A 27,719-nucleotide genomic window follows, 5' to 3' on the forward strand; every position below is an offset into this window, starting at 1 on the left:
AAAAGGGAGGTGGGCGGTTTTGTGAATGAGAGGGGGCGGGGCCTCACGGGAGCCACGCCCACCGGCCTACCAGAGCGCTGAGTAGGGATTTGGCGCTGCGAGGCGAAGCCATGAAAGTTGGCGGTGAGTGCTTTAATCCGGTTTAAAGTATTTAATATCATGCTTTATTCAGTGATTATTTTATTAAATATTATTATTATTTAACCCTAGTGAGGACTGGTCGCTTGCCAGTTCAGTCAGGAAAATAAATAGAATATAATGATTTAACTCTTGTTGGCACTAGGCGCCAGCCAGTTCAAGGTAATATAATAATAATAATAATAACTACTATTATTACATTATTATTATTATTTAACTCTTGTTGGCTCTAGGAGCCAGCCAGTTCAAGATAATATAATAATAATAATAATAATAATAATAATAATAATAATAATAATATTTACTATTATTATTATTGTATGACACAGCAAACAAGATTACAGTATTATTACTATTATTATTATTGTATGACACAGCAAACAAGATTACATTATTATTATTATTATTATTATTGTATGACAGCAAACAAGATTACATTATTATTATTATTATTATTATTGTATGACACAGCAAACAAGATTACATTATTATTATTATTATTTAACTCTTGTTGGGACTAGCAGCCAGCCAGTTCAAGGTAATATAATAATAATAATAATTACTATTATTACATTATTATTATTATTATTATTATTATTATTATTATTATTATTATTATTTAACTCTTGTTGGGACTAGCAGCCAGCCAGTTCAGTCAAAATAATAATAATAATCTATAATTGGGACTAGTAGCCATGCAATTATATTCAATATAAAATAGGTATAATAATAATAATTCTAGTTTGTTCTGTAAAATAAATGCAATAATAATAATTTTAACTCTTCTCCCAGTAGCCATCCAGTTCAATGTAATATAATAATAATAATAATTTAACTCCTGTTGGAACTAGTAGCCACTCAATACATTTTAATAGAATTATTATTATTATTGAACTCTTATTGGGACTATTAGCCATCCAGTTCAATTTAATAGAATTATTATTATTATCATTCAACTCTTGTTGGTACTAGTAGCCATCCAGTTCAATTTTATATTATTATTATTACTCTTTTGTTGATACTAGTAGCCATCCAATTCAATTTAATAGAATTATTATTATTATTATTATTATTATTATTATTATTATTATTATTAAACTCTTGTTGTTACTAATAGCCAGCCATCCAGTTCAATTTTATAAAGTTGTTCTTGTTGTTATTATTATTCTACTTTTATTGATACTAGTAGCCATCCAGTTCAATTTAATATTATTATTGTTGTTGTCTTTAAACTTTTGTTGGTACTAGCCGCCATCCAGTTCAGATTATTATTGTTGTTGTTGTTGTTGTTAAACTCTTGTTGGTACTAGTAGCCATCCATCCAGTTCAATTTGATAAAATTATTGTTGTTATTATATACTTTTGTTGGTACAGTAGAGTCTCACAACATCCAACATTATCCGGATTATCCAATGCATTTTTGTAGTCAATGTTTTCAATACATCGTGATATTTTGGTGCTAAATTAGTAAATACAGTAATTATTACATAGCATTAGTGCAAATTTCTGTCAAATTTGTTTTGATGCATAATTTGTAAAATCATAACCTAATTTGACGTTTAATAGGCTTTTCCTTAATCCCTCCTTATTATCCAACATATTCGCTTATCCAATGTTCTGCCGGCCCGTTTAGCTTGGATAAGTGAGACTACTGTACTAGTAGCCAGCCATCTAGGTTTTTATGCCAGAATTCCAAGAAACTGGGGATAATTAATTCTATAATGAAGATGACTCCAAAGACTCAAAACGACAGCTCCTGTCATTCCATAACAACTAGCCATGGCAGCTCAGAGTGGTATCGAACTGCACTAAATCTGCAGTGTAGATGCAGCCCCTTGGTGTTGGGTGTCTTTGCAAACTTTGCAATGTTTACTTTTGTGCAGGAGACCCTTACTAGGATTTTGTGGCTTGAGTTGTGCTCTGTTTCAAAGTTCAGGGCTTGCCTGCTTTTGGGCGGTGGATTTAAAAACTAAGCCGGGCCTATAAGCGGCCAGGAGCTTCTTGCAAAGGGAGGTGCTTTCGGCCTTTTCTCTTCTCCCAAAAGTCTTCTTTGCATTTCCAGCTCCTCTGCATTTCTCCATCTGATGTCTCTTTTTTGCAAAAGGCAAACCCCAAAATTCCAGAGTCTCCTTCGGGAGAGATAATGTGGGATAATAATTATTATTATTATTAGCGGGGGGGGGGGGGGGGTTGGATTAGATGGCCCATGAGGTCTCTTCCAACTCTACTATTCTATGATTCTATAATAATAATAATAATAATAATAATAATAATAATAATAATAATAATAATAGACATTGACAAAATTACGATCTGCCAACTGCAAAAGGCCACCCTGCTGGGATCTGCACGCATCATCTGAAAATACATCACACAATCTTAGACACTTGGAAAGTGTTCGACTTGTGATTTTGTGATACGAAATCCAGCATATCTATCTTGTTTGCTGTGTCATATAATAATAATAATAATAATAATAATAATAATAATAATAATAATAATAATAATAATAATAATAATAGTCCTAGACACTTGGGAAGTGTTCGACTTGTGATTTTGTGATACGAAATCCAGCATATCTATCTTGTTTGCTGTGTCATAAAATAATAATAATAATAATAATAATAATAATAATAATAATAATAATAATAATAATAATAATAGTCCTAGACACTTGGAAAGTGTTCGACTTGTGATTTTGTGACACGAAATCCAGCACATCTATCTTGTTTGCTGTGTCATATAATAATAATAATAATAATAGTCCTAGACACTTGGAAAGTGTTCGACTTGTGATTTTGTGATACGAAATCCAGCATATCTATCTTGTTTGCTGTGTCATATAATAATAATAATAATAATAATAATAATAATAATAATAATAGTCCTAGACACTTGGAAAGTGTTCGACTTGTGATTTTGTGACACGAAATCCAGCATATCTATCTTGTTTGCTGTGTCATATAATAATAATAATAATAATAATTGATACATTGCCGCTTTGAGTTTCCTTTGGGAGAGATAAAGAGGGATATAATTATTATATTTGATATATTCTGCACTTTGGCCCAGATCCTTGTTTTAGTCTCCTGTTTTTAATACTTTATGCTGTATGTTGATTACTATGATGGTTTTATTGATATTGATGTTTTACTGTTGGAATAATTGTTTTATCGTTTTATTGTTGTATGTTTCGGCTTGGTCCCCATGTAAGCCGCTCCGAGTCCCCACTGGGGAGATGGGGCGGGGTACAAAAAAATAAAGTTAATATTATTATTATTATATATAAATAAATATAATAATGATGATGGTGATACATAGCTGCTTTGAGTCTCCTTCGGGAGAGATAATGTGGGATGATGATGATAATAATAATAATAATAATAATAATAATAATAATAATAATAATAATAATAATAATGGATACATAGCTGCTTTGAGTCTCCTTCAGGAGAGGTAACGTGGGGTATAAATAAATATGATGATGATGAATACATAGCTGCTTTGAGTCTCCTTCAGGAGAGATAAAGCAGGATATAAATAAATATAATTATAAGAATACATTGCTGCTTTGGGTCTCCTTCGGGAGAGATAACATGGGATATAAATACATAAATATAATTATAATAATAATAGATACGTAGCTGCCTTGAGTCTCCTTCGGGAGAGATAATGCGGGATAGAAATAAATATTATAATAATAATACATTGCTGCTTTGAGTCTCGTTCGGGAGAGATAATGCAGGATATAAATATAATATAATAGTAATAATTGATACATAGCTGCTTTGAGTCTCCTTCAGGAGAGATAAAGCAGGATATAAATATAATATTATTATAATAATTGATACATAGCTGCTTTAAGTCTCCTTCGGGAGAGATAATGCAGGATATAAATATAATAATAATAATAATAATAATTGATACATAGCTGCCTTGAGTCTCCTTCGGGAGAGATAACGCAGGATATAAATAAATATAATAATAATAATAATAATAATAATAATAATAATAATAATAGATACATAACTGCTTTGAATCTCCTTTGGGAGAGATAACGTGGGATGTTAATAATAATAATATATAATAATAATAATTGATACATAGCTGCTTTGGGTCTCCAGGAGAGATAATGCAGGATATTAATATTGATAATAATAATAAATATTATGGGAGAATATGTAAAGCAGAGTGAAGAACCTGCTTTGATTGAAGTCAAAAATCAGAAACTCCTCAAAGCACAGCAGACAAAAAACCAGTACAAGAAAACCGCACTACAAACTAGAGCTAGTTGGAAACAATAGACATGGACAAAATTACAATCTGCCACCGGACTGGGATCTGGGCGCATCATCCGAAAATACATCACACAGTCCTAGACACTTGGGAAGTGTTCGAGTTGTGATTTTGTGATACGAAATCCAGCATATCTATCTTGTTTGCTGTGTCATACAATAACAATAATAAATACATAGCTGCTTTGACTCCTTAGGGAGAGATAACACGGGATATAAATACATAAATATAATAATAATAATAATAATAGAGACGTAGCTGCCTTGAGTCTCCTTCGGGAGGGATAAAGCGGGGTACCAATGTACACGATGTGAAGAGTGATGTTCCTGATGCTGACAAGGTGCGCCTGCCTCCCTTTAGTGACCCACTGCAGGTGTTCCCGGTGCTTTTCCGTCCCGTCCAAACGCCGGATGAAGAAGCGTCCCCGAGTCCTGACGCTCCTCTGCCTCCCGGAAGACGTCCTCTTCCATGTCCTTAAAGGGCTTCCTGCTGAAGATCTCCTCTCCCTTCGAGCTGTAAGTCCCAACCCCGTTGCAAGCCCGGCTTATTCCGTTTATTAAGACTATAGCTGCGTAATTGTTGCCTATTCCTAATGCAAAACTGCACCTGTGTTTTGGGGAATTGTTTCTGTTTGCAGCTCTGGAGAGTCGTAGGGATGCTTATATAAGACAACTAGCTGTGCCCGGCCACGCGTTGCTGTGGCGAAGTATGGCGGTATGGGAAATAAAGTATTGAGGAATTGGTGGTAGTTAAGGTAAAGGGTTCCCTGGCCTGAGTGGGTTGCTAGGAGACCAAGTGAGCAGAGCTTAGCCTTTTAACTGGCAGCAATTGGATAAAAACAATTATTCCTCTCCCTCTAATTAGGACTTTATTTTTCTTTTCTTTTTGTTGTATCAACCCAGAGGCATGGATGAGGGGTTGTGATGTCAATTTTCGAGGTTGTGGGGTGTTTACTTTTGTTGTTTTGTCCGCTGCTGTGATGCCATCACTCTTTTATATATATAGACTAGCTTAGGGACCCCGGCGATGCCTGGGTTATTTGAAAAAATATATATATACTAGCTGTGGCCGGCCACGCGTTGCTGTGGCTAGGACTTTATTTTTCTTTTCTTTTTGTTGTATGAACGTAGCGGCGCGGATGAGAGGTTGTGCTGTCAATTTTCGAGGTTGTGGGGGGTTTAGTTTAGTTGTTTTGTCCGGTGCCGTGATCCCATTACCCTTTTATATATATATATAGGTAAAAGGGTAATGAAATTTCGGCCTAGGACAAAACAACAAAACGACACATCCCAGAAACACTAAACTTGGCAGCACAACCCCTCATCCATGCCTCTACGTTCATACAACAAAAAGAAAAGAAAAATAAACTCCTAATTAGAGGGAGGGGAATAATTGTTTTTATCCGATTGCTGCCAGTTAGAACGTTGGATAAGCGAGTGTTGGATAAGTTGGATAATACAGTAGAGTCTCACTTATCCATGCCAAGAGACCGACTCTACTGTATTATCCAACTTATCCAACACTCGCTTATCCAACGTTCTGGATTATCCAAGCCATTTTTGTAGTCAATGTTTTCAATACATTGTGATATTTTGGTGCTAAATTCGTAAATACAGTATTTGCTACATAGTATTACTGCGTATTGAATGACCTTTTCTGTCAAATTTGTTGTATAACATGATGTTTTGGTGCTTCATTTGTAAAATCATAACCTAATTTGATGTTTAATAGGCTTTTCCTTAATCCTTCCTTATTCAACGTATTTGCTTATCCAACATCCTGCTGGCCCGTTTATGTTGGATAAGTGAGACTCTACTGTACTATTATTATTAATTGTGATGTTTATTTATACTCTGCTTTATTTCTTCCAAAGGAGATTGAAAGCGGCTTACAATTAAAAGTATGACCACATGTAACGTCCAGCTTCTCTCTCTTGTAGGTTCACTCTCACCTTAAGTACCTTGTCGATAACCACTCAAGCGTCTGGGCCTGTGCAAGCTTCCAAGAAGTGTGGCCGTCGCCCAGTAACTTGAACATGTTCGAAAGGTAACTTTGTGCGAGGTTCCATACTTTGCACTTTAACAACACAACCGTTCGATGCTAAGGCTTCCCTGTCTGCACAGGGTTCCATACTTTGCACTTTAACAACACAACCGTTCAATGCTAAGGCTTCCCCGTCTGTGCTTTCTCTGTTTCAGAGCTGCAGGAAAAGGCAACTTCGAAGCAGCCGTGAAGCTTGGCATCGCTTACCTCTACAACGAAGGCTGTAAGTACTGGGGTATGAAACACGCTCATGTAAAATGTATTTATGAGTCTGTAGCAGAGCCCCCGTGTTAAAGCGCTGAGCTGCTGAACTTGCAGACTGAAAGTTCGCAGGTTCGAATCTGGGGAGCAGACTGAGTGCTCGCTGTTAGCCCCAGCTCCTGCCAACCTAGCAGTTCGAAAACATGCAAATGTGAGTAGATCAATAGGTACTGCTCCGGTGGGAAGGTAATGGCACTCCTTGCAGACATGCCAATATGACTTTGGAGGTGTCTATGGACAATGCCGGCTCTTCGGTTTAGAAATGGAGATGAGCACCAACCCCCAGAGTATGAGTAGATCAATAGGTACTGCTCCAGTGGGAAGGTAACGATGCTCCATGCAGTCATGCCAGTGGCCACATGACCTTGGAGGTGTCTACGGACAACGCCGGCTCTTCGGCTTAGAAATGGAGATGAGCACCAATCCCCAGAGTATGAGTAGATCAATAGGTACTGCTCCAGTGGGAAGGTAACGATGCTCCATGCAGTCATGCCAGTGGCCACATGACCTTGGAGGTGTCTACGGACAACGCCAGCTCTTCCGCTTAGAAATGGAGATGAGCACCAACCCCCAGAGTATGAGTAGATCAATAGGTACTGCTCCAGTGGGAAGGTAACGATGCTCCATGCAGTCATGCCAGTGGCCACATGACCTTGGAGGTGTCTACGGACAACGCCGGCTCTTCCGCTTAGAAATGGAGATGAGCACCAACCCCCAGAGTATGAGTAGATCAATAGGTACTGCTCTCTTTTTGGTGTATTTAGTATCGGTCTCGGACGAGGGCCGTGCGGAAGTGAACGGGCTGAAAGCGTCCCGCTTCTTCAGCCTGGCGGAGCGCCTGAACGCCTCGGCCGCCCCCTTCGTCTGGCTCTTCATCCGCCCACCGTGGTCCCCGAGCGGAAGCTGCTGCAAAGCCGTGGTCTTCCAGAGCCTCAAGGCCGAGTGCCGGCTGCAAAACGGGGTAAGCTCTTTTGGTTCACAATTTCCTCTAAATATAAATGTTTCTGGAGCTCATGGTGTCGCAGCGGGTTAAACCACTGAGCTGCTGAACTTGCTGACCGAAAGGTCGGAGGTTAGAATCCGGGGAGGGGGGTGAGCTCCTGCTGTTAGCCCCAGCTTCTGCCATCCTAGCAGTTCGAAAACATGCAAATGCGAGTAGATCAATAGGTACTGCTCCGGTGGGAAGGTAACGGCACTCTGTTAAATCACACATATTCTCTGCTCATCGCCTTTGGAAGCGTTTTCACATGAACGATCCATCTCTAGAAGTTCAAACGAAGCCGTTTCTTTGCTGTGAATCCACATTGAGTCCCACTTCTTGTTTCTCATGTTCTCGGTCTTTCTTTTTTGCCCTTTTTAGACACAAAGAGGCTCCATTCTCTATTGTTTGGCCAAGGTTCTTAATCTCTTTGAGGTAAGGCTTTTTTTTTGATGCTAATACCTTTTCTTTCTTTTTTTGACACTTTGAAAACTTCATTGTATAGCAAATGCATTGAATTTTGCTCTTCTGCAGAATCTTAGAAGTTACATAGATATTTTTATTCCAGTATTCAAATTATTGTTATACCTTTCTTTTGTTCCCAAATGGGACTCAAAAGTGGCTTTCTAATTTTATTTTCCCAATACAGTAGAGTTTCACTTATCCAACACTCGCTTATCCAACGTTCTGGATTATCCAACACATTTTTGTAGTCGATGTTTTCAATATATCGTGATATTTTGGTGCTAAATTCATAAATACAGTAATTACTACATAGCATTACTGTGTATTGAACTACTTTTTCTGCCAAATTTGTTGTCTAACATGATATTTTGGTGCTTCATTTGTAAAATCATAACCTAATTTGATGTTTAGTAGGCTTTTCCTTAATCCCTTCTTATTATCCAACCTATTCACTTATCCAACATTCTGCCGGCCCGTTTATGTTGGATAAGTGAGACTCTACTGTAGTTATAGATAGATGTTCATCGTTCTTTATTCCTGGATAAAAGCAATGCAAATGCCATGAATCCGGCCAGTTTTAAACTCATGTCCTGTGTGTTGAATCCCTTGTCCTGTGTATTTAATAGGTATTTTATACATTTTAATTGAACTTTATCGTTTAAATCAACTCATTGCAGACCCAGGAAGTAACTGTATTACTTGATATAATTAGTGTTTATTTCAATGTATGGTTTATGTTTTAAGTTATTGTATATACTCAAGTATAAGCCTAGTTTTTCAGCCCTTTTTTAGGACTGAGTTAACTGTTGAGTTAACTGTTTATTACGTTGTTGCGTGCTTTATAATTTTTCATGAGTTATCTTTTGATGACTGTTTATTTTATGGTTGTAAACTTTTTGCTTACATGTTGTTTGCCACTTTGAGTCCCAATCTGGGGAAAAAGCGGGATAGAAACAAATAAATTAATAATAATAATAATAATAATAATAATAATAATAATAATAATAATACTTGGGAAGTGTCCGACGTGTGATCCAATACAACAACCAGCAGAGCGTCAGCTTTGGACTCATCTTGTTGTGTTTCAAATAATAATAATAATAATAATAATAATAATAATAATAATAATAATAATAATAATAGAACCTGCTTTGATTGAAGTCAAAAATCAGAAACTCCTTAAAGCACAGCAGACAAAAAACCAGTACAAGAAAACTGCACTACAAACTAGAGCTGACAGCTGGCACAACAAAACATGGAAAGTTCCTTGACAAAATTGAAGGAAAAGCTGATAAGGAGAAGACCTGGCTCTGGCTCACGAATGGGACCCTGAAGAAGGAGAAAGAAGGCCTGATCCTTGCAGCCCAGGAGCAAGACATCAGGACAAAGGCCATTCAGGCCAAGATCAAAAAATCAGCTGATGACCCAAAGTGCAGACTGTGCAAGGGAACCGACGAAACCCTTGATCATCTCCTCAGCTGCTGTAAGAAAATTGCACAGACAGACTACAAACAGAGGCGCAACCATGTGGCCCAAATGATCTACTGGAACTTATGCCTCAAGTACCACCTCCCAGCAGCAAAGAACTGGTGGGATCACAAACCAGCAAAGATCGTGGAAAATGAGCACGCAAAGATACTGTGGGACTTCCGAATCCAGACTGACAAAGTTCTGGAACACAACACACCAGACATCACAGTTGTGGAAAAGAACAAGGTTTGGATCATTGATGTCGCCATCCCAGGTGACAGTCGCATTGACGAAAAACAACAGGAAAAACTCAGCCGCTATCAGGACCTCAAGATTGAACTTCAAAGACTCTGGCAGAAACCAGTGCAGGTGGTCCCGGTGGTGATGGGCACACTGGGTGCCGTGCCAAAAGATCTCAGCCGGCATTTGGAAACAATAGACATTGACAAAATCACGATCTGCCAACTGCAAAAGGCCACCCGACTGGGATCTGCACGCATCATCCGAAAATACATCACACAGTCCTAGACACTTGGGAAGTGTCCGACTTGTGGTTTTGTGATACGAAATCCAGCATATCTATCTTGTTTGCTGTGTCATACAACGTCGTTGTGTCAATAATAATAATAATAATAATAATAATAGTCCTAGACACTTGGGAAGTGTCCGACGTGTGATCCAATACAACAGCCAGCAGAGTGTCTGCTGTGGACTCATCTTGTCGTGTTTCTAATAATAATAATAATAATAATAATAATAATAATAATAATAAAGTGTCCGACGTGTGATCCAATACAACAGCCAGCAGAGTGTCTGCTGTGGACTCATCTTGTTGTGTTTCAAATAATAATAATAATAATAATAATAATAATAATAATAAAGTGTCCGACGTGTGATCCAATACAACAGCCAGCAGAGTGTCTGCTGTGGACTCATCTTGTCGTGTTTCTAATAATAATAATAATAATAATAATAATAATAATAATAATAAAGTGTCCGACGTGTGATCCAATACAACAGCCAGCAGAGTGTCTGCTGTGGACTCATCTTGTTGTGTTTCAAATAATAATAATAATAATAATAATAATAATAATAATAATAATAATAAAGTGTCCGACGTGTGATCCAATACAACAGCCAGCAGAGTGTCTGCTGTGGACTCATCTTGTCGTGTTTCTAATAATAATAATAATAATAATAATAATAATAATAATAATAATAATAGACAGTCCTAGACACTTGGGAAGTGTTCGACTTGTGATTTTGTGATATGAAATCCAGCATATCTATCTTGTTTGCTGTGTCATAATAAAATAATAGAATATTTTAATAGGCATCTTAAATAGAACTACCATTTTAATATGTGTGTTTATAAAATTTTTGCAATGTTTGTGTGCATTAATTATGCCGAAACCTGCCACAACGTGAGGCGGTAAGGAATAAAATTAATATTAATATTAATCTTTCTTCTTTGAAGGATGAAGAAAAGAGGAAAGAAGCTCTAGAGATGTTTGAGAACTCCTCCAAGCAAGGCTGCTTGCATAGTTCTTACCTCCTCTGGGAAAGCAATAGGAAAGCTTCGGTGAGTTTTCGTACAAGAGATTTTGCATTGCATACATAAAAGTTTTTTGCAGTTGAATCAACTTTTCCCACTTTTTATGATAGAACCAATTCGGAAATAATGACATTTATAACACAGGAGCAACAATCATCATGTCACATAGTGTAAAATATTATAGTAACGTACCGTATATGCTCGAGTATAAGCCGACCCTAATATAAGCCGAGGCACCTAATTTTACCACAAAAAAAATGGGAAACTTATTGACTCGAGTATAAACCGTGGGTGGAAAATGCAGCAGCTACGGGTCAATTTCAGAATGAAAATAGATCCCAATGAAATTATATTGAGGCATCAGTAGGTTAAAGGTTTTTCAATATTTACCGTATTTCAAAGAAAAACAGTAAACTAGCTCTGTAAGTGGAAAAGTAGGGGCAACAAAAACAATATGGTATTAACAACAGAATAATAATAATAATAATAATAATAATAATAATAATAATAATAATAATAACTTCCTTTGTACCCTGCCCTATCTTCCCATGGGGACTCAGGCCAGCTTCCAACATAATAACAGGCAAACATTCAATGCCTACATAAACAATTCAGAGCTAGATACAGATCTATAATTAAATATACTAATTTCACATATGCATTTCCCCCTGAAACATTTGCAAATCTCTCTATATATGTGCAAGCCCTATATATTTATGTTTATATCTATCTAGAAATCTATATGTGTGTGTGTGCATTTCCCCTGCAATATTTGCAAGCACTATATATCTATATTCATATATATCTATCTAGACATCTCTCTGTATATAGATAAAATGTATAGGATTTGCAAAGACTTGCAAACATATGAGGTGAAATTCATATATAAAATAATGTATACACATAGATGCAGATATACAGGTACATGGAAATTTCTAGATATCTATATGTATATAGGATTTGCAAAGACTTCCAAACATATGAGGGGGAAATTCATATAAAAATATAGATAGATACAAATATAAAGGAACATAGTGATTGCAAAAGCTTGCAAGGGGGAAATTCCTATATATCTGTAGCAGAGATTAACAAATATTTCAGGGGAAAATGATGTTATAAGATTAATGGGTATATATTATATATATATATTCTTCTTCCTGACTTGCAAGGGCTTCTTTCCCATTTCAAAACATTCCCTTGGTTAAGAGCGAGGGAGGCTTTGGAACAGTAAACACTGATAAGGGAGGGCAAGATGAGAGATAAATATATCATATATTGCAAGTAACGGAAAAGTAAACACTGATAAGAGAGAGTTAGATGAGAGATAAATATATCATATATTGCAAGTAACTGAAAAGTAAATACTGCTAAGGGAGGGCAAGATGACATAAATATATCATATATTGCAAGTAACGGAAAAGTCAACACTGATAAGGGAGGGCAAGATGAGAGAGAAATATATCATATATTGCAAGTAACGGAAAAGTAAACACTGATAAGGGAGGGCAAGATGAGAGGTAAATATATATTGCAAGTAATGGAAAAGTAAACACTGATAAGGGAGGGCAAGATGAGAGATAAATATATCATATTGCAAGTAACAGAAAAGTAAACACTGATAAGGGAGGGTAAGAGGAGAGATAAATATATAATATATTGCAAGTAACGGAAAAATGAACACTGATAAGGGAGGGTAAGATGAGAGATAAATATATCATATATTGCAAGTAACGGAAAAGTAAACACTGATAAGGGAGGGGAAGATGAGAGATAAATATATCATATATTGCAAGTAACGGAAAAGTAAACACTGATAAGGGAGGGGAAGATGAGAGAGAAATATATCATATATTGCAAGTAACGGCCCCCGGGCTCCGCTTGATCTTGACCCGATTATAAGCCGGGAGAGGCTTTTTCAGCTCATACGAAGGACTTATCTTCAAGTATATACGGTAATAACATTACATTATGCAATTGCCATATATATATATAATGACAGCGTGCTGTATTTGTAGATGGCAGACCCTGGCCGATACCTCCAGAGCTTGAGGAAACTCAGAGACTATGCCGCCAAAGGCTCTTGGGAAGCCCAGGTAAGAAGAGCAGGGTCCTCTTATTCTGAAAAGGCGAGATCTCATTATTTATTGTTTATCCCTGCACTGTTGTCTTTCCGAATCTACAGCTCGCTCTAGCCAAAGCTTGTGGGAATGGGAACCAACTGGGACTGGAGACAAAGGCTGCCAACGAGACGGTGTCTCAGCTCTTCCAAGCCGCCCCTCCTCTCCGCAAGCAGAGCATCTTCACCGTCCAGAAGGGAATGAACGAGACCATGAGGTGTGGTTTCTTCTTCTAAAAATTAATATAGATAGATAGATACCAATATAAAGGTACATAGGGATTGCAAAGGCTTGCAGGGGGAAATGCCTATATATCTGTAGCAGAGATTAACAAATATTTCAGGGGGAAAATGCTTTTATAGGATATATATATATTCTTTTTCCTGACTTGCAAGGGCTTCTTTCCCTTTTCAAAACATTCCCTTGGTTAAGAGCGAGGGAGGCTTTGGAAAAGAAAACACTGATAAGGGAGGGTAAGATGAGAGATAAATATATATTGCAAGCAACACTGCCGGCTTGACCTTGACCCGATTATAAGTTGGGGGAGGATTTTTCAGCTCATAAAAAGGCTGAAAAAACTGTCTTATCTTCGAGTATATACGGTAGATTGTGGCAGCCACAAAAACAAAGTTTCTGGATTAGAAAAATTGCCTTCAAAGTAAGGACATTCCCTTGGTTAAGAGCGAGGGAGGCTTTGGTAAAGAAAACACTGATAAGGGAGGGTAAGGTGAGAGATAAATATATATTGCAAGCAATGGAAAAGTATACACTAAGGGAGGGCAAGATGAGAGCTAAATATGTCATATATTGCAAGCAACGGAAAAGTAGGACTGGGCTGTGGCGCAGGCTGGAAAGCAAGCCAGCTGCAACAAATCACTCTGACCAAGAGGTCATGAGTTCGAGGCCAGCCCGGTGCCTGCGTCTTGTCTCTGTCTCTGTTCTATGCCATGGCATTGAATGTTTGCCTTTATGTGTGTAATGTAATCCGCCCTGAGTCCCCTTCAGGGTTAGAAGGACGGAATAGAAATGCTGTAAATAAATAAATAACTAAAGTAAACACTGATAACGGAGGGTAAGATGAGAGCTAAATATGTCATATATTGCAAGCAACGGAAAAGTAAACACTGATAAGGGAGGGTAAGATGAGAGCTAAATATGTCATATATTGCAAATAACGAAAAAGTAAACACTGATAAGGGAGGGTAAGATGAGAGCTAAATATGTCATATTGCAAGCAACGGAAAAGTAAACATTGATAAGGGAGGGTAAGATGAGAGATAAATATGTCATATATTGCAAGCAACGGAAAAGTAAACACTGATAAGGGAGGGTAAGATGAGAGATAAATATGTCATATATTGCAAGCAACGGAAAAGTAAACACTGATAAGGGAGGGTAAGATGAGAGCTAAATATGTCATATATTGCACGTAACGTAAAAGTAAACACTGATAAGGGAGGGTAAGATGAGAGATAAATATGTCATATATTGCAAGCAACGGAAAAGTAAACACTGATAAGGGAGGGTAAGATGAGAGATAAATATGTCATATATTGCAAGCAACGGAAAAGTAAACACTGATAAGGGAGGGTAAGATGAGAGATAAATATGTCATATATTGCAAGCAACGGAAAAGTGAACACTGATAAGGGAGGGTAAGATGAGAGATAAATATGTCATATATTGCAAGCAACGGAAAAGTAAACACTGATAAGGGAGGGTAAGATGAGAGCTAAATATGTCATATATTGCAAGCAACGGAAAAGTAAACACTGATAAGGGAGGGTAAGATGAGAGATAAATATGTCATATATTGCAAGCAACGGAAAAGTAAACACTGATAAGGGAGGGTAAGATGAGAGATAAATATGTCATATATTGCAAGCAATGGAAAAGTAAACACTGATAAGGGAGGGTAAGATGAGAGATAAATATGTCATATATTGCAAGCAACGGAAAAGTAAACACTGATAAGGGAGGGTAAGATGAGAGATAAATATGTCATATATTGCAAGCAACGGAAAAGTAAACACTGATAAGGGAGGGTAAGATGAGAGATAAATATGTCATATATTGCAAGCAACGGAAAAGTAAACACTGATAAGGGAGGGTAAGATGAGAGATAAATATGTCATATATTGCAAGCAACGGAAAAGTGAACACTGATAAGGGAGGGTAAGATGAGAGATAAATATGTCATATATTGCAAGCAACGGAAAAGTAAACACTGATAAGGGAGGGTAAGATGAGAGATAAATATGTCATATATTGCAAGCAACGGAAAAGTAAACACTGATAAGGGAGGGTAAGATGAGAGATAAATATGTCATATATTGCAAGCAACGGAAAAGTAAACACTGATAAGGGAGGGTAAGATGAGAGATAAATATGTCATATATTGCAAGCAACGGAAAAGTAAACACTGATAAGGGACCCGATTATAAGCCAGGGGAGGCTTTTTCAGCTCATACAAAGGGCTTATCTTCGAGAACATACAGTAATAACATTACATTATGCAATTGCCATATATATTTTTAATGACAGCGTGCTGTATTTGTACTCCGGGAACTTTGTATTTGTGCTGAACGAGTCGAGACCTTGCCTCGTGTCCTAGGTACATCCTGGTGGACTGGCTGGTGGAGGTGGCCACCATGAAGGACTTCTCCAGCCTCTGCCTCCACCTGACCGTCGGCTGCGTGGACCGGTACTTGAAAATACGGCCCGTACCGAGGGTTTCTCTGCAGCTCTTGGGAATCGCATGCATGGTGATTTGCACACGGTAAGAGTCACAACACCCCTTCATTCCATTGTTGTCATTCTTTTTTACGACAAACCCGTGGCTGGAAAAGTTTCCTGAATGTTGTTCGTTCTCGCAGCTCGTGAGGTTTCCTTTGTGGATTTGGACTCATTAGGCCAGGGGTCCCCAAACTAAGGCCCGGGGGCCGGATGCGGCCCTCCGAGGTCATTTACCTGGCCCCCGCCCTCAGTTTTATAATATAATATATTATATATACATATAATATTGATAATAATATTATAATGTAATACAATATAACACTAATAATAATACCATATAATAATATTAATTATATATTCTATATTACATATAATATTACTAATAATATTACAGTATAGTGGTATGGTTCAATATAGTAATATATAATGCTAATACAATATAACACTAATAATAATACCATATAATAATATTAATTATATATTCTATATTACATATAATATTACTAATAATATTATAGTATAGTGGTATAGTTCAATGTAGTAATATATAATGCTAATATTGTGCTATGCTAATAATATAATATATTGTATATACATGTAATATTGATAATAATATTATAATGTAATACAATATAACACTAATAATAATACCATATAATAATATTAATTATATATTCTATATTACATATAATATTACTAAGAATATTACAGTATAGTGGTATAGTTCAATATAGTAATATATAATGCTAATATTGTGCTATGCCAATAATATAATATATTGTATGTACATATAATTTGTAAGCCACTCTGAGTCCTCTTTGGGGTGAGAAGGGTGTGATACAAATGTAGTAAATAAATGCAGTAAATAAATAATAAATAAATTTTAGACTTAGGCTCACTCAAAGTCTGAAATGTTGTGACTTGAAAGCACACAACAACAACAACAACAACCCTAATTAACTTGACTATCTCATTGGCCAGAAGCAGGACCATACTTCCCATTGAAATCCCGATAAATGTATGTTGGTTAAAATTGTTTTTATTTTTAAATATTGTATTGTTCTTTCATTGTTCTTGTTGTTGTTGTTGTTTTTGCACTACAAATAAGACATATTTAGTGTGCATCAGAATTTGTTTGTATTTTTTTTCAAATGATAATCCGGCCCCTCGACAGTCTGAAGGATTGTGGACCGGCCCTCGGCTTAAAAAGTTTGAGGACCCCTGCATTAGGCCAACTGCAAGCCATGGGTACTTCGGGAATTCATTATTATTATTATATTTATATTTATACCCCACTTCATGTCTCTCAGAGGAGACTTAAAGCGACTATGTATCCATTGTTGTTGTTGTTGTTACCCTGCTTTATTATTATTATTATTATTTATAACCCATTTTATCTCTCCCGGGGAGACAAAGTAGCTATGTATCTATTATTATTATTTCATTTTATTTATACACTACTTTATCTCTCCCAAAGGAGACTCAAAGCAGCTATGTATCCATTATTACTATTATTATATTTATATATACCCTGCTTTATCTTTCCCGAGGGAGACTCAAGGCCGCTATGTATGTATCTATTATTTTTATTATTTTTATTATTATTATTATTTATACCCCACTTTATCTCTCTCGAAGGAGACTCAAAGCACCTACATATCTATTATTATTATTAGTATTAGTATTATTTATACCCCACTTTATTTTTCCCGGGGAGACAAAGGAGCTATGTATCTATTATTATTTCATTTTATTTACACCCTACTTTATCTCTCCCAAAGGAGACTCAAAGCAGTTATATATCTATTATTATATTAATTTATACCCCACGTTATCTCTCCCAAAGGAGACTCAAAGTGCCTATGTGTCTATTATTATTATTATTATTATTATTATTATTATTATTATTATTATTATTTATACCCCACTTTATCTTTCCCGGGGAGACAAAGGAGCTATGTATCTATTATTATTTCATTTTATTTATACCCTACTTTATCTCTCCTAAAGGAGACTCAAAGCAGTTATATATCTATTATTATATTAATTTATACCCCACGTTATCTCTCCCAAAGGAGACTCAAAGTGCCTATGTGTCTATTATTATTATTATTATTATTATTATTATTATTATTATTATTTATACCCCACTTTATCTTTCCCGGGGAGACAAAGGAGCTATGTATCTATTATTATTTCATTTTATTTACACCCTACTTTATCTCTCCCAAAGGAGACTCAAAGCAGTTATATATCTATTATTATATTAATTTATACCTCACGTTATCTCTCCCAAAGGAGACTCAAAGTGCCTATGTGTCTATTATTATTATTATTATTATTATTATTATTATTATTATTATTATTATTATTATTATTTATACCCCACTTTATCTCTCTCAAAGGAGACTCAAAGCAGCTAAATATCTATTATTATTATTATTATTATTATTATTATTATTATTATTATTATTATTATTATTAATAACCCATTTTATCTCTCCCGGGGAGACAAAGTAGCTATGTATCTATTATTATTATTTCATTTTATTTATACCCCACGTTATCTCTCCCAAAGGAGACTCAAAGTGCCTATGTGTCTATTATTATTATTATTATTATTATTATTATTATTATTATTATTTATACCCCATTTTATCTCTCCCGGGGAGACAAAGGAGCTATGTATCTATTATTATTTCATTTTATTTATACCCTACTTTATCTCTCCTAAAGGAGACTCAAAGCAGTTATATATCTACTATTATATTAATTTATACCTCACGTTATCTCTCCCAAAGGAGACTCAAAGTGCCTATGTGTCTATTATTATTATTATTATTATTATTATTATTATTATTATTATTATTTATACCCCACTTTATCTCTCTCAAAGGAGACTCAAAGCAGCTAAATATCTATTATTATTATTATTATTATTATTATTATTATTATTATTATTATTTATAACCCATTTTATCTTTCCCGAGGGAGACTCAAAGCGTCGCCATTAATCTTATTGTTACAGTTTTATCAGCAAAGAGATCCTGACGATAAGGGAAGCGGTTTGGCTCACTGACAACACTTACAAGTATGAAGACCTGGTCAGGATGATGGGAGAGATCATTTCTGCCTTAGAGGGGAAGATACGGGTAAGGGTCTAATACTTGCATGGGGAAAGAGACATTGTTGTTGTTGTTGTTGTTATTATTATGTATACCCCACTTTATCTCTCCCGAAAGAGCCTCAAAGCAGCCTTCAACTGAAAGTAAGACCACATCAAACCTTTTTTACTCAGACAGGCCTCTCTGACTTGCCTTGTTTCTTAAAGATTCCCACGATTGTGGACTACAAAGAAGTGCTACTGAACATAACTCCAATGGAGAAAAGAACTGCTTACCTCTACAGCTTTATCTGCGAGCTCTCCCTGCTCAACACGGGCCTTTGCGTTTACTCTCCGGCCCGTTTGGCCGCCGCGGCTTTGCTGCTAGCCAAAGTGTTACACAAACAAGGTGAGAAGAACAACACTATGCAATACATTTAGAAAAATAAAATAAAAGAATTGGTCTTCCTGCATGTTTTTTCATTTAAAAAGTTAATCTATCCATGTTCATCGAGATATCTTCTATATATATAAAAGGGTAATGAAATTTCGGCCTAGGACAAAACAACAAAACTACACATCCCAGAAATAATAATAATAATAATAATAAAACTTTATTTATATCCCGCCACCATCTCCCCAACGGGGACTCGGGGCGGCTTACATGGGGCCATGCCCAGAACAGTACAATATAGCAAAATATAAAACAACATATCACAATACAATTAAACAATACAATAAATAATCATATACACTGCAACACTATATATATATATATATATATATATATATATATATATATATATATATAACAGGGCGGGCCGCATGAGACACTTAATTAAAACTTGGGGTGAGAAAAGGATAAGAATACAATCACGGAGACCAGGGACATAAGATAAAAACAATCTAGAGGGTAGATGATGGGGGAGTAACAAAAGAAGTGTGTAATAGTTTAGAAACACTAAACTTGGCAGCACAACCCCTCATCCATGCCTCTACGTTCATACAACAAAAAGAAAAGAAAAATAAAGTCCTAATTAGAGGGAGAGGAATAATTGTTTTTATCCAATTGCTGCCAGTTAGAAGGCTAAGCTCTGCCCTCTTGGTCTCCTAGCAACCCACTCAGTCCAGGGGACAGGCAGAGTTTATTTCCCATACCACCATACTTTGCCACAGCAACACGTGGCCGGGCACAACTAGTATATATATCTATATATATAAAAGGGTAATGAAATTTCGGCCTAGGACAAAACAACAAAACCGCACATCCGAGAAACACTAAACTTGGCAGCACAACCCCTCATCCATGCCTCTACGTTCATACAACAAAAAGAAAAGAAAAACAAAGTCCTAATTATAAGGAGAGGAAGAATTGTTTTTATCCAATTGCTGCCAGTTAGAAGGCTAAGCTCCGCCCACTTGGTCTCCTAGCAACCCACTCAGTCCAGGGGACAGGCAGAGTTTATTTCCCATACCACCTAGCTGGCCGGGCACAGCTAGTATCTATATATATAAATGAGAGATGGCATCACGGCGATCCACAAAACAACAACTACAGGCCCCCCAACCTCGAAATTTGACAACACAATCCATCATCCACGCCTCTAGGTTGATACAACAAAAAGAAAAAAAAATAAAGTCCTAATTAGAGGGAAAGGAATAATTGTTTTTATCCAATTGCTGCCAGTTTAGAGGGCTAATCTCTGCCCACTTGGTCTCCTAGCAACCAACTCAGCCAAGGAACAGCCAGGGTTCAGTTAGGGGACAGGCAGACTTTGGCCTCACTTAGGCTTCTTCCACAGATTATCTAATTTGCACTGGATTATATGGCAGTGTAGACTCAAGGCCCTTATACAGCTATATAACCCATTTAGAATCTTATATTATCTGCTTTGAACTGGATTATCTTCACTCCACATTGCCATATAATTTACTTCAGTGTGCATTTTATACAGCTGTGTAGAAGGGGCCTCATATAATCCAGTTCTAAGCAGATAATATAAGGTTATAAATATACAGTAGTCTCACTTATCCAACATAAACAGGCTGGCAGAACATTGGATAAGTGAATATGGTGGATAATAAGGGATTCAGGAAAAGCCGATTAAACATCAAATTAAGTAATCATTATACAAATTAAGCACCAAAACATCATGTTATACAACAAATTTGACAGAAAAAGTAGTTCCATGCGCAGTAATGCTTTGTAGTAATTCCTGTATTTACAAATTTACCACCAAAATATCACAGTGAATTTAAAACATTGACTACTAAAAGGCAGACTGCGTTGGATAATCCAAAACATTGGATAAGCGAATGTTGGATAAGTGAGATTCTACTGTACTATGAAATAATTACTGTGGTAGAATAATACAGAACATTATAATCTCTAAAACCAGGACAGTAAATAAAGAACACCACTCTGAAAACAAGGGCATTCCAGACAGGAAACAATCAGGGCCAGCTAATACCTCCCAACAAAAAAAATCACTCAGGGAGGAAGCAGCCAGGCTTTAAAGCTGCAATGCCATTACATTCTAATCATTTTGCCTAATTGCAACAGTCATACTTGCCTCCAACAGAAAAAAAAAACCCAATCAGAAATATTGTACATTCACAACCTTAAGGAAATAATATCCCCTGATGGCGCAGCGTGTTAAAGCGCTGAACTGCTGACCTTCTGGACTGAAAGGACGCAGGTTTGAATTGGGGGAGCGGAGAGAGCCCCCACTGTTAGCCCCAGCTTCTGCCAACCCTAAACTTCAAAAACATGCAAACGAGAGTAGATGAATAGGTACTGCTCCGGCGGGAAGGTAACATTGGTGCTCCATGCAGACCTTGGCGGCGTTAACCCACACAATGGGATTATACGTCTGATCGCTTTCAATTTTTTCTTCCTCCAGCACATCCTTGGAACAGCCCGCTGTCGGAAAGCACTGGATTTTCCCTCGAAGAGCTGATACCTTGTGCGCTGAGCCTGCACAAGAAATGGTAAAGTAAAGACTGGAGAATGAGAATGGAACTATATAGCAGATCCTGGGCCATTCGTAGTAGAAACAATTGCTTTTTCTCTCCCAGTTTCCACGAGGACGTCCCGAAAGATTACAGGCAGGTGTCACTCACAGCAGTGAAGCAGCGCTTTGAAGACGAGCGCTATGAAGAAGTCGGCAAAGAGGAGGTGCGTCCGTCCCATTTCAAATGGAGAAATAATTGTCCAATTTATCCGAGCGCCATTGCTTATTTGGACTAACGTGTTGCCGCTGGGAGTTATAGTCTCCCGGTATTTATGCGAATATAATCCAATGTCAACCCAATTGGATGTACAGTAGAGTCTCACTTATCCAACACTCACTTATCCAAGTTTCTGGATTATCCAAGCTATTTTTGTAGTCAATGTTTTCAATATATCATGATATTTTGGTGCTAAATTCGTAAATACAGTAATTACAACATAACATTACTGCGTATTGAACTGCCTTTTCTGTGAAATTTGTTGTAAAACATGATGTTTTGGTGCATAATTTGTAAAATCATAACCTAATTTGATGTGTAATAGGCTTTTATATGTATAATAAACTATATATTATATTACTAGCTGTGCCCGGCCACGCGTTGCTGTGGCTAGGACTTAATTTTTCTTTTCTTTTTGTTGTATGAACATAGAGGCATGGATGAGAGGTTGTGCTGTCAATTTTCAAGGTTGTGGGGTGTTTAGTTGTTTTGTCCGGTGCCGTGATTCCATTACCCTTTTATATATATAGATTATATCCGGCATGGAATGCTTGCCATTTATATGTTGTGCTCCGACCCGAGCCCCCTTAGAGAAAAATAATAAATGTAATAATATCAACAATAATAGAGAAAAATAATAAATGTACCATATATTCCCGAGTATAAGCTGACCCAAATATAAGCCAACCAAGACCCTCACCCAAGTATAAGCCAACGGGGGCTTTTTCAGTCTTAAAAAAAAGGCTGAAAAACTAGGCTTATACTCGAGTATATGCAGTATATGGCAGCAGTGTTGGTATGTGCAGAAGCCATGACTGCTTGTCAGTCTAGCTCTCCGATCTTACTATTTGGTATTACAGTAGAGTCTCACTAATCCAAGCCTCGCTTATCCAAGCCTCTGGATAATCCAAGCCATTTTTGTAGTCAATGTTTCCAAAATATCGTGATATTTTGGTGCTAAATTCATAAATACAGTAATTACAACATAACATTACAGCGTATTGAACTACTTTTTCTGTCAAATTTGTTGTATAACATGAAGTTTTGGTGCTTAATTTGTAAAATCATAACCTAATTTGATGATTAATAGGCTTTTCCTTGATCAGTCCTTTTAATCCAAGATATTCACTTATCCAAGCTTCTGCCGGCCCGTTTAGCTTGGATTAGTGAGACTCTACTGTATTTGTGTCTTAGGTGATGAGTTACGGCCAGCTCTGCTCGCTGCTAGGAGTGAAGGAAGAGCATCCGGAGACCGGTTCGTTGTACATGAACACGGTGGAAACCTTCCTCACCTCCCCGTCGGGAAAAAGAACTAAAAGGCAAGTTTTACCGAGAGGTGTGCTTGGTACCCGTTTCTCCCAGTTCATTCATTTATTTACTAGCTTGGGGACCCGGCGGTGCCCGGGTCATTTGGGAAAGGCATTGTTTGCCTGTGTTCCAAGTTTAGGTCCAGGGTCAGGTTACATGGTTGCAGGTGAACTACAACTCCCATATGCAAGTCCCATCATCCATGGTCCATCCCCCTCCAAACAGTGCCAGGATGTATAGTAGGTCATGTGGACTGTATGTGTTGTAGGAGAAGAGAAGACAGCATCCAAGAGGACCGGGGGAGTTTTGTGACGACCCCCACGGCCGAGCTTTCCAACCAGGAGGAGAGTCTTCTGGACAACTTTCTGGACTGGAGTTTGGATTCCTGCTCCGGCTACGAAGGCGACCAAGAAAGCGAAGGCGAGAAGGACGGAGACAGTAAGCTCCCTTTTCTTCTTCTTCCTCTCCTTTTTTTACTGGTATTACCAGCAATTTATTTACTGTATATACTCGAGTATAAGTTTAGTTTTCCAGCCCTTTTTTAGGGCTGAAAAAGCTCTCCTCGGCTTATACTCGAGTGAGGATCCTGGCTGGCTTATGTTCGGGTCAAGGAACTTTCCATGCAATGTTTTGTTGTGCCAGCTGTCAGCTCTAGTTTGTAGTGCGGCTTTCTTGTACTGGTTATTATTATTATTATAATTATCATCATCATCATCAGGTCCATGTGTTACTGTGTGTGTTAAATAAGTTCTTGACCAGATTCCATGCATTCTCCTCCCTGATGAGATGCTCTTTCTGTCCAGTTACAATTCCCAGTGGAGTCCTAGACGTGGCCGTGGCCTGCATGGACCCCGAAAAGCGTGCTGTTGGCGGGTGCTGCTGTGACGCATCCAGCGACGAAGAGAGCCTTGCGAAAGAAGCGTCCGTGTCCAGTTTCAAGGAGGATGGCCATCCTGTGGCTGAGAAGAAATGGTCCGCGGGCCAACGTGGCTTATTACCGGCCTCTTCCATGGATGCCAGCTCTGGGTATTCCTCGGTCCACAGCACCAGCCCCGGCTCCGCCGTCGATTGCAACTTCGGCACTTCGTGCAAAGCCGCTACCTCAGCAGCACAGCCGTTGGTTACCACTATGAGCAAAGGCCCACGGCTGCCACGCAACCCTGTCTTGCGTTTACAGCCCGAACGGAGGCAAGCTAAGCGGAAAAACGTGGCCGAGTACAGCGAGGAGGAGAGGATGAACCTGGGCTTCTTAAGCCTCTGATGCCGCAACATGGGAGTTGAAGTCCACATTGCACACGTTGGGTTGTGGCCTTTGCAGGGCTGGTCTCGTTCTCTTGTTTACTAAAGGCTTTCCCCACGGATTCGGCACCTCCTCTTGTGGTTCAGCTTTGAAACCCAATTTAATAAGGCTTAAGGCATTGTTAGCAGGTTTAACCAGTTCTGTGGGCGACGTGGCCGGGATCGCCTCCATAATCTGACCCTTGTGCCAGGGCATATGCAAGGTGTCCCGAAAAAATGTATACACACAACATTCCCAAATTATTAAGTCAACGTGTTGTCGAAGGCTTTCATATAATAAATGATAAAACTTTATTTATATACCGCGTTATCTCCCGGATGGGACTCAGGGCGGTTTACAGTCATAAAAGCAACACAAACATTACATAACAACGTAATAACACATTATTAAACAAAGTAAAATAATACAATTATAACAATAAATAACACTTACATGGCCGGGATCACAAGGTTGTTGTATGTTTATTAAACAAAGTAAAATAATACAATTATAACAATAAATAACACTTACATAGCCGGGATCACAAGGTTGTTGTATGTTTCCCGGGCTATACAGCCATATTCCAGAAGCATCCTCTCCTGACGTTTTGCCCACATCTATGGCAGGCATCCTCAGAGGTTGTGAGGTATATAGAAAAACTAAGCAAGGAAGGTTTATATATCTGGGTGGAGAGAAGAACTCTTGTCTGTTGGAGGCCAGTGTGAATGTTGGAATTAATCACCTTTGCTAGCATTAAATGGCCTTCCCAGCCTCACATCCTGGCCTGGGGGAATCCTTTGTTCAGAGTCATTAGCTGCCCCCTGATTGATTCCTGTCTGGAATTCCACACTGGCCTCCAACAGACAAAAAAAAGAGATATATAAACCTTCCTTGCTTAGTTTCTCCATATACCTCAGAACCTCTGAGGATGTCTGCCATAGATGTGGGCGAAACGTCAGGAGAGAATGCTTCTGGAACATGGCCATACAGCCCGGAAAATATACAACAATGCTATAAAGTCAATGTTTATCAAAATGAATTTCGTTTTCAAAATGGAATAGAATCTAGACATTATTACTTCCAGGAGCATTTAAAAATGCATTTTGCTTTGTTCAAAGCTTAGCCTGATTTCCAGTGGAAAAAAGAAACACGAACTGAGCTTTTAAAGTGTGTATACATTTTTTTTGGGACACTCTGTTTCTGATCTGATTTCCAATGGGAAAAAAGAGACACCAACTGAGCTTTTAAAGTGTGTATACGTTTTTTTGGGACACTGTTTCTGATCTGATTTCCAATGGGAAAAAAGAAACACCAACTGAGCTTTTAAAGTGTGTATACATTTTTTTTGGGACACTCTGTTTCTGATCTGATTTCCAATGGGAAAAAAGAGACACCAACTGAGCTTTTAAAGTGTGTATACGTTTTTTTGGGACACTGTTTCTGATCTGATTTCCAATGGGAAAAAAGAAACACCAATTGAGTGTTTAAAATGTGTGTATACATTTTTTTGGGACACTGTTTCTGATCTGATTTCCAATGGGAAAAAAGAAACACCAACTGAGCTTTTAAAGTGTGTATACATTTTTTTGGGACACTTTGTTTCTGGTCTGTCTTGGCTTAGCTTCCAACAGCGGCTTTCCAGTTTGCAAAAGCCATGGCTTATTTGTGCGATGGCCAGGAGTTCTGGGAACTGGAGTCCAAAATACATACCTAGATAGCCCCATTGTTGCCTTTCAATCTGCCTTTTTTATCATTTTCATTTTGGGGATCTTGAACATGGCTGAGAACACCTCCTTCTCCTCCTTTTCGTTCATCTTGCAACAAATGGAAGTGATGAAGAAAATGAAAACATTTGCAAACAAAGTTCTCTATATGCTTCTCAAAACATTAGTCTTTGGGAGGAACATTTCCCCACCTATGAATTGAATAATTTCAATTCGTATTTGGATTTGCCCAAGTGACTTGCATTGCCTTATTTTAATTGTTTTGGTTGATTCCAGAGTTTGCCAAGGAGCCTGTTTACTCACTCTTTTTTATGTTGTTGTTTTAAAGGCTAGGTGCTATTTTTGTGGCCATTGTATAACAAATTGGATATTTTTTTCTGTGCTTTTTAAAAAATAATAATTTTGTAATACTCTTTTTCCCCTCTATATATTTGTTTCCTTTTTTCCTGTGCCTTTAAGATGCCAAACTAGAATTCTTTTGTGTCTTGTCTCCTCCAATCTCACCTTACAAAAGAATGTGATGACCGTCACTAAACCCATAAATCGAACCCAAATTAAGGGTGAGGAATGTGTGATTCCTATCATATCTGATGCCCTATAGCTCATTGTTCACAAAAACTCCAAACTGATATGCCTGCAATTTGAATTCATTTATCATGGATTTAAGGGCTTGAACGTTATTCTCTTGGATTTGCATGTGAGCAACACTTTGATGGCACAATCCCTGTTATTATTGTGATTTTTGTACTAGGGGGAAAAAAATAATTTGAACAACATCCTCTGTTCTGTCTAGAAAAGGGATCTATCCACAACAGGGTTTGATGAATTATGCCTCCTTTAGAATGTATGTCAATGGTACAAAATGTGTGCACTTCTTAACAACGATTTTGAAGAAAAAAAAGAAAACACTGGACAGGTTAAATGAGTCCTTTTTAAAGATAGTAATGCCAATGGCAGTTCACGTTGCTTAGTGGTGATATTTTTTTATAAAAGCAAACGATTTTTATATTAAAA

The 27,719-nt window shown here is 37.4% G+C and overlaps 1 protein-coding gene across 1 annotated transcript; it reads left to right on the forward strand.

Annotated features, from left to right (window-relative positions):
* On the forward strand, window positions 1–27,719 carry ccnf (cyclin F). Its single transcript, XM_062964225.1, has 17 exons — window positions 1–123; window positions 4,795–4,949; window positions 6,374–6,480; window positions 6,633–6,700; window positions 7,503–7,699; window positions 8,099–8,152; window positions 11,130–11,234; window positions 13,223–13,300; window positions 13,390–13,541; window positions 15,939–16,103; window positions 19,089–19,212; window positions 19,392–19,572; window positions 22,067–22,154; window positions 22,242–22,341; window positions 23,589–23,713; window positions 23,971–24,140; window positions 24,506–27,719. The coding sequence occupies exons 1-17, from the start codon at window positions 111–113 to the stop codon at window positions 24,961–24,963; spliced, it is 2,340 nt and encodes a 779-aa protein (XP_062820295.1). The 5' UTR covers window positions 1–110; the 3' UTR covers window positions 24,964–27,719.

This window comes from Anolis carolinensis, unplaced genomic scaffold (genome assembly GCF_035594765.1).
Source record: "Anolis carolinensis isolate JA03-04 unplaced genomic scaffold, rAnoCar3.1.pri scaffold_13, whole genome shotgun sequence".
Classification (NCBI taxonomy): domain Eukaryota; kingdom Metazoa; phylum Chordata; class Lepidosauria; order Squamata; family Dactyloidae; genus Anolis; species Anolis carolinensis.

What these genes read in the sequence shown, in the direction of transcription:
- ccnf (XM_062964225.1), top strand. An exon ending in AACTTGAACATGTTCGAAAG is followed by an intron (nt 6,481 to 6,632) that starts GTAACTTTGTGC and finishes TCTCTGTTTCAG; the next exon opens with AGCTGCAGGAAAAGGCAACT. An exon ending in CAAAGTGTTACACAAACAAG is followed by an intron (nt 19,573 to 22,066) that starts GTGAGAAGAACA and finishes TTCTTCCTCCAG; the next exon opens with CACATCCTTGGAACAGCCCG.